This window comes from Balaenoptera ricei, chromosome 14 (genome assembly GCF_028023285.1).
Source record: "Balaenoptera ricei isolate mBalRic1 chromosome 14, mBalRic1.hap2, whole genome shotgun sequence".
Lineage (NCBI taxonomy): Eukaryota > Metazoa > Chordata > Mammalia > Artiodactyla > Balaenopteridae > Balaenoptera > Balaenoptera ricei.
Window position 1 is genome coordinate 493,919 of NC_082652.1, and position 7,427 is coordinate 501,345.

A 7,427-nucleotide genomic window follows, 5' to 3' on the forward strand; every position below is an offset into this window, starting at 1 on the left:
TAGAAATTGTACTTTCTCCTAAATAAATGGAGATTTGGGATGGACACATCGTATCTACATATTCTAATCCACAAGCATAAAAGATTAATAGCCACAGGCAAACAAGGACTGAACTGTCAGCCAGACACTTTATTGAAACAGGGCCCCTCCTGGGCCATCACTGCCCGGCCCCTCCCACAAGACCAGCAGGTCGAGTCACCTCCCTCACCTGCCAAGGTGCCCCTCCTCTGTGTCCGGAAAGGCCTAGCAACACACGTGAGTTCAGATCCAACAGCGGCAGGGCTGTGTGACTCGGGAGCGAGAAATGGGTTTTCAAAGCAAGAACCAGATGAGGAAAATCTTCAATTAATAAAAACTTAAGTGACAAAGAGTTCTAGGCAATGAAAAAAGAGTGTAAGCAGCGAAATAAGTTACGAATGGAAGAAGCACGGGCGCCCTCCTCCTCCTGCCTGACGGGCTCTGCTGACGGACGGCGCGCTGCGGTGTCTGCCGCGGCCCCTGCGGGGACGGCATCTGCGGGCCTCGTCCAGTCCCTGAAACAGGCCTGCTTAGACCCCACGGGCTCATCCTGGTGGACGAGAGTGAGGCAGAGACACTGCGAGAGACGAAGCTGATCTGACCTGAGCGCTTCCCTTCTCCATCCTGGGCCAGAAGCTCAGTGCTGCAGCGCCGCAACGTGGAGCCGCCTTCTCTCCGGCTGCCGCGCCCCGGAGCCCTGGAGCCCTGGAGCCCTGGAGCCCTGGAGCGCCGGCCCCGTGGCGCGGCCGGTGGGGGGCAGGGGAGGAGCCCGCGGTCTCGGTGGCACCCACACCAGGCCGGCAGGGGGCTGAGAAGGAGAGCGGGGCCTCGAGGCGGCCCTCAGGAGCGGGAGATCTTGTCAGGAGGCATGAACCCCGTGTCCCCGAGGGTCCTGAGAGCCACTCGGCCATCTGGCCGGACTACCAGGTGGGTAATGCTGCCGTTGTTGAGGGAAAGGCGGAGCCAGCCTTCTGGAGGGAACTGCAGCGCCCTGGAGGAGAGAGCACAGGCTAGGAAGGGCCCACCCCAGATGACAAGGCCTCAGGGGCCTTCCCTGGGGTTGGGGCCAACACCTGCAAGTCCCTCCCATTTTCAAAAGGGGTTTCACAGAGGAAGGAGCTGTCGGGTGGATGCCAACCCATCAATCAAACAAGGGGGAGGTGACAGCCCAGCCCCTCTGGGACGGGGGATCAACCCAACTCAAGGCTTGCATGTGAGTCACAAACACACTGGTTAACAAATGCATGCAACTGAATTTGTTCTTCCAGTGTCACCAAAAGGGGACGGGGGCAGCCAGACGGTGCGGCAGGGGCAACTCACAACCCCGGAGCATTTCCATGCTCTTAACGCTTCTTAGGCACAGTTAGTATTTGCTGAGAAGCCCAGTACGACTATGGCCTCCATCCGAGCCACCGGACCCCTTTATGCCCCAGGACACTGGGGTGCACAAGTGGCATCCCTGTGGCTTGCCATTAACTGGCACTCTCTCTGTCGAGAGTTTTGCCGACTTGAAGAATTAACTACCTACATGCTGCTTTTTCAAAGCTCAGCGTCACCCTCACCGCTTTCAAAACTGCCCTAAGTTAGGGAGCAGAGCGCCCTCACGTGTCCCGGGGGCACAGGCCGCTCCCGGCCCCGACGTCTCCGGCCGGCCCTCAGCACTGGGGTCGCTCCCGGTGACACTGGGTCAGTGCTGTCCCGGGATATGGGAGGACGTGGGTTCACACAGTCCCGAAGTCGCCCTGAGCGGCACACGGGCTCGGGCTGCCCCCGAAGCCCAGCCCCTCCTCCCGGCAGCGCTCAACCTGGCCGGGACCCTGGCGCCGCGCCTGCTCCCCTGGCGCAGGGCTGCTCGCCCCGGGCCACGCGGGCGACGCCTGAGGGCAAACGAACGGGCCCTCGTGAGAAGGGGACCGACCCCTCAGCTCTTGAAGCACCTGCTGAGCACCTTCAATGGACCCGGCGGAGGCTGGGTTCTCACTTGCACTAAGTGGGATGTGGTCAAACCCACGAGCACCCGGCTGGCCTTCCCAGGCCCAGGGCCCTCCGTGACGCCGCCTGTGGCTCAGCGCAGGCATCACCGCGAGGGCCCTGGACCCCTGGGGCCAGGACGAAGGGACGTGGTCGCCCCACGGACACAGGAGCCCCTGCGGGAGCAGCCGGCGCAGCCAGGTGACTAACGGGCTCACAGATCCGTGAGGCCATCGTCGCAAAAATTCCAATTAATAAAGGGACATACGAAACCATTAAGCAAACACCACTGAGCAACCACGGGGGCAGGAGCCATCGACAGGTGCTGAAACCAGTCGGGGGACGTCAGGGAAACGGGCGTTCGCGTTGCCTCCTACAAAGTGTGACTTCGCAGCGGGAACGACCGCGCACAGCGCCTGAACCAAGCAACCACGTCAGCATCGCCCGGGAAAGGCCGCCCACGGGGGGCACCTCAGTCTGGTCTGTTCCCCCCAAAAACATGCAGTCGTGAGAAAGCCGTTCTACCAGATCACCGGCTGGGCCTGGCGGGCACCGTCAGGCAGGAGGAGGGGGAGCCGCGCTGGGGAGGCGGGGCCGGGCCGTGCTGGGGGCACAGGCTGGCGGGAAGTGGGGGGGCAGGCGGGGCCGTGCTGGGGGCACAGGCTGGCGGGAAGAGGGCGGAGGCGGGGCCGTGCTGGGGGCACAGGCCAGCGGGGGAGGGGCGGGAGGCGGGGCCGCGGTGGGGAGGCGGGGCCTCTCGGGGGCGGGGCAAAGCCGGAGGCGGGGCCGCGGGCGCCATTGGGGCCTCACCTGCACACGATATAGCGGATGACGTTGGCGTGGCAGATGAAGATCTCGTAGCTGTCCTCCTGCTGCTTGGCGTCCGCCCGGTGGATGTAGTTCCGGAAGGCGGCCTCGATCCGCGCCCCGTCCTCGTAATACTGCTGGGGGCAGAGGGAGGGATCGTCCGTATGGAGGCAGTGCGTGGGCCACCGCCGCCAGGAGCCCAGGGGTGGAGTGGAGGCCGCCCGGGGGGGGGGTTTTACCACAGCCTCCGGCTTCCAGTGAGACACGGGGGGGTCAGGCTCGATGGGGGCGCCTTCCCTCAGCAGGTCTGTGCTGACCTTGCAGACGCCTGCAGAGAAACACAGGACTCAGCGCCCCTTCACGAGCAGCCGCCCCGGGGCCGCCTGGCACTCACCTGGCAGGTGTTTGCTGATGATGTCAGTGGTTTCTATTGCACGGGTCATGGAGGAATGGACGATTTTGTTAAACTTCAACCCCAAGCTTGCAAGTCGGAGACCGGTTAGTTCAGCCTGCTCACGACCTTGAAGGTGGAATACACTGGAGAATTACACGTCGCCGCAGTCCCTGTTTACTTCACAAATACTTCAGTCCTTACCAAGCACCGTTAGGTGTGGGGGACAAGACGGGCAGCCCCTCCCAGGGCTCAGGCCTAAGGAAGGGGCCAGGCTTTCAACAGGTAAAATCAATGAGACAAACCAGCCACCTTCAGCCCCATACAGAAAAAACACTGAAGACAACGGCCATGGTTGAGGCTGGCTGAAGTTTGGGTGGGGTCCTGTTTACTATTTCTGGGTCCCTCACACCATTCCTACTCAACTTTGTCCAAAGATTGGGTGTCAGTGCGCCAGTGACCACCTCAATCACCACCACCAGGTGTCAACACTTGAGGACGGACAGATTAGCACTGCTGTGGCCTGGGTGCAAATACAAATGCTTTTCCTCAAATGTATCTTAGAATCCAGTAGAAATGCCCTTGGAAAGTCAGTTTCAGCTGGATGCACGATACCACAGATGCAGCTTTACTTCCACCCGTGCCCGAGGACAGGCCAGCAAGCCCCTTCACACAAATGGGTGCTATCTCATTCAACAGAGAGGTTTTTTAAAATGTAAACTCTATCTCCAACCTCCCTGCGTTTCCTTGCTAGGAATTTCTCCTACAGACACATGAGCACAAAGACCGAGGCGGGACGAGTGCCCGGCAGTGCCACTCACAGCAGCGAGAAACTGCCACAGGCGCCCTCCGCGCGGGGCTGCTGAGACCCGCCACCGTTCATGAGGCAGCCTCCGAGGAAGGCTCTCCAGCAACCAAGTCAAGCCGGACGGGGCGCCGGGCGGCGCCACCTCAGAGGGCCTCGTGCCTGCAGGCAGGATCCACCTTAACATCGTTAAAGTTGAGGACGTTTTCAAAGCCTGTGTCAGATTTGGCTGATTATTACTAATAATGACAAGGCTCGCATCTGGGCCGAGAACACCTGACACAGGTCCAGAGAGGCCCAGCGCCCCAAGGGCACCTTCAAGGAGGCTGGCCTCTGCGGGCGGGCCCAGCCACGTACCCAGGGGCGTCAGCGTGCGGTCCTTCTCCAGGGAGGCGTCCACGTGGTACTGGGAGTGCCTAATGAGGAAGATGTGCCGTGTGGCCTTGGCCTTGTAGTGGTCCAGCCTGGACGCCAGCTCTTCTTCTCCGGGCTCCAGGTTCCTCTTCCGCAGGTTGACCAGGGACAGCGGTTCTCTCCTGAGGCAGAAATACAAGACGGTGTGTCCCTGCCCTTGTGCCCCTGCTCACAAGTCACCCCCAGTCTTTCTCACAGAGAGGCTTCCCGGGTTGGGGAGGCGCAGGGGAGGAGCCAGCGCCTCCCCTTCCCTTGGCGCCAGGCCCGCCCTGGGCGGCTGGATGTGAACAGAACAGACAAGCGAAGCTATTGTGCCGCCCACGTCCTTGTGAGGAGACTGACAGTCACAGCAAGGAGACCAGGGACGCAGAGAAGAGGAAGGAGTGTCTGTGGAACGGCAGGTGGGAAATGCCCACAGGGTGGCCTCGCAGACGGGGACGCTGTGCTGCCCAATAGTAGCCACTGACCACATGGCTACTTAAATTCAAAATCATGAAAATTAAATACAATTAAAACTCCATTTCCCCAATCACACTAAACACATTTTCAACGCTTAGTAGCACGTGGGATAGTGGGCATCACATCGGACAGAGAGGAAACTGTTCCCGTTCCCACGGAAACCCCCTGGATGGCCCTGCTGGAACGCTGGGAAGGAGCTGATGGGGGTTGGGAGGGAGTAGCAGCAGCACAGATGCTGAGAAACGACCAAGTCTGGTGAAGACAGGCACTCTGGTGGCTCGTGGACCTCAAGTTAATAGAAATGAAATGCCTGTGAGACCGGCAGAGCTGGGAAAAGAATGTACTCAGCTGAGGCAGTGCTGGAAGAATAAGTTTTGAGGGGAATAATGGTGAATTCATGGGTTCTGCTTGGGCCGTGCGAACCTGGGGTGCCTGTAACATGACCAAGCCGAGATGCCACACTGGCAGTCACGTGCGAGCTGGGACTGAGCCAGAGAAGACATCTGGAACCTACAGGCACAGATGCAGGAAGCCTGGCTCCTCAGGAAGAGGCTGGAGATCTCACTGGATGAGGCCCTGTTACTTTCTAGCATGGACACCACCCCCCTCACCCCCCCCATAAATCTAGACTTGGCAAGCAAATACAGCATGTTGGCCTCAAACAAGGCTGGAGTCTGGCTCTACCTCAAGTCAGTCCTTTAACCTCAGAGTGACTGTTTCCTTAAAAAGGCCCAAGAAATTCACAAGATTGTACTGATGTTTGAAAAAAAGAATATGACCCCAGTCTAATCATGAGAAAAACAGACAAATCCCAATTGAGGAACAGTCTACAAAATCCCTGATCAGCCCTCCTCAGAACTGTCAAGGTCATCAAAACAAGTCAAGTCTGAGAAACTGCCAAAGCCTGACTGTCCTGTGGGATCCGGGAAGACACAATGCACAAGATGTAAAAACTGAGGAAATCTCAATAAAGTACAGACGTCAGTTAATAATATCGTATCTATACTGGTTCACTGTGACAAGTGTCCCATATTAGTGTGAGGTGTTAACAACAGAGGGAATTAGGTGTGGAGTATACAGGAACTCTATCATCTTTTGCAATTTTTCTGTAAATACAAGACGATTCTAAGCTAAGTTTACCTTTTAAAAATTAAAGGTTAAAAAGAATACCTATGAAGTTCCCGATACAACTAGGCCAGCAATAAATATTGGATCTGTGCCCCACACTCAAGAGTGTCAAGGAGTAAAGAGCTGGGACTGGGTAAACCATCCCACAACCCAGAGCAGGGGCGTCCAATAGAAACACAACACCGGCAACATACGTAATTTAAAATTTCCAAGTGGCCACATTTACAAAGCAGGAAGAAACAGGTGAAATGTCAGTAACTCACTTTATTTACTCCAGCATACCAAAAATACTATCGTTTCAATAGAGTATTTTAAGATCTGCACTGCTCTGGTTTTTAAATTTAAATTAATTAACGTTAAGTAAGACTAAAAATTGCTTCCTGATCACAGGAGCCACACTCCAAGGGCGCAGTAAGAACACTGACAGCGCGCGGCCAGGTGGGACCGGGACCCCTGGACCTCATGTTCCTACTCAAGATGGCTGCTGGTCCTGTCCCCTCGAGACCGCCCCGCGGAGGCCCCTGCCAGGGCCCATCTCCACGTCGCCGTCTCAGCTGTATCGCAAATATGGGACCAACGTGCCGTCACCCAATCTGAGGATTCAGAAGTTGGGAGACGGAAACAAGGACAAGAGCCCTACAAAGGTCCAAGCCCTCCGTCTAGGACAGAAAACGACCACTTCGGCCTTCCCTGTGCGCCGGGCACTGTCCCTGGCATCACGGTGCTCCTTACTCAAAACGACCCCCTGTGCAGACGAGGAAACTGGCGCTCAGAAGAGGGGTCGAAGGACGCCCCACGTCCACAGCCACCCTTGCGGCCAGAACCGAAAGAGAAACCCGCACGCAAGCCTGCCCCGCCCGCCCCTGCGCGGAACCGACCACACCGACCGGCCGGGACGGCCAGGGCCCAGGAAGGCTCCCGCCGCCAGCCCCGCACCTGTCCCAGTTGGAGTCCCAGACGCCGGGCCCGGGGCGCGCGGCCCCCGCCCACGCCGGCGGCTCGACCACGCGCAGCTCCGCGTCCCCGCCCGCCCGGGGCTTCCCCACTGCCACCGCCGAGAAGAACACGGCGGCCGAGCCCCCGGCCAGGCCGCAGGCCGCCAGCTGCAGCGCCTGCCGGAACGCCATGCCGGCCCGTCCCAGGCGGGCGCGCGTCGACTCCGCGCAGGCGCTGTCGGCCTCGGACGGCGCGCCGCAAGGGACAGGCTTCGCGCGGGCGTGCGCTTCCGGCCGCCGGGCTGCGCGGGAGACGCGGGAGTCGCCGGGATGGCCCTGCCCGCCGCGGGCGACTTCCGGGAACGAAGGCGGAGCCCGGTGGTGGGCGGTGGTTCTGAGACCCTTCCCTCGACCCGCTGCGGGGGGCCCGGGGCGGGAGTCGTCCCTGCCTTCGAGCACGCGGCGCCCCGGGGAGCCGCTTGGGCGGGGCCGCGACGGG

At 59.5% G+C, this 7,427-nt stretch overlaps 1 protein-coding gene across 3 annotated transcripts; it reads right to left on the bottom strand.

Moving 5' to 3' along the window:
- Positions 1-109: 109 nt before the first annotated feature.
- Positions 110-7,170, bottom strand: PGAM5 (PGAM family member 5, mitochondrial serine/threonine protein phosphatase). 3 transcript variants are annotated; one of them, XM_059894964.1, is made up of 6 exons: positions 6,930-7,165; positions 4,350-4,528; positions 3,191-3,316; positions 3,036-3,124; positions 2,800-2,930; positions 110-1,009 (listed from the first exon to the last, which is right to left on the bottom strand). In XM_059894964.1, the coding sequence occupies exons 1-6, from the start codon at positions 7,118-7,120 to the stop codon at positions 859-861; spliced, it is 867 nt and encodes a 288-aa protein (XP_059750947.1). In that variant the 5' UTR covers positions 7,121-7,165; the 3' UTR covers positions 110-858. The 3 variants fall into 3 exon arrangements, with proteins under 3 accessions (XP_059750947.1, XP_059750946.1, XP_059750948.1); XM_059894963.1 differs by having other exon boundaries at positions 2,800-2,933; XM_059894965.1 differs by lacking the exon at positions 110-1,009 and adding an exon at positions 1,016-2,405 and having other exon boundaries at positions 2,800-2,933; positions 6,930-7,170.
- Between the last annotated feature and the right edge of the window lie 257 nt (positions 7,171-7,427).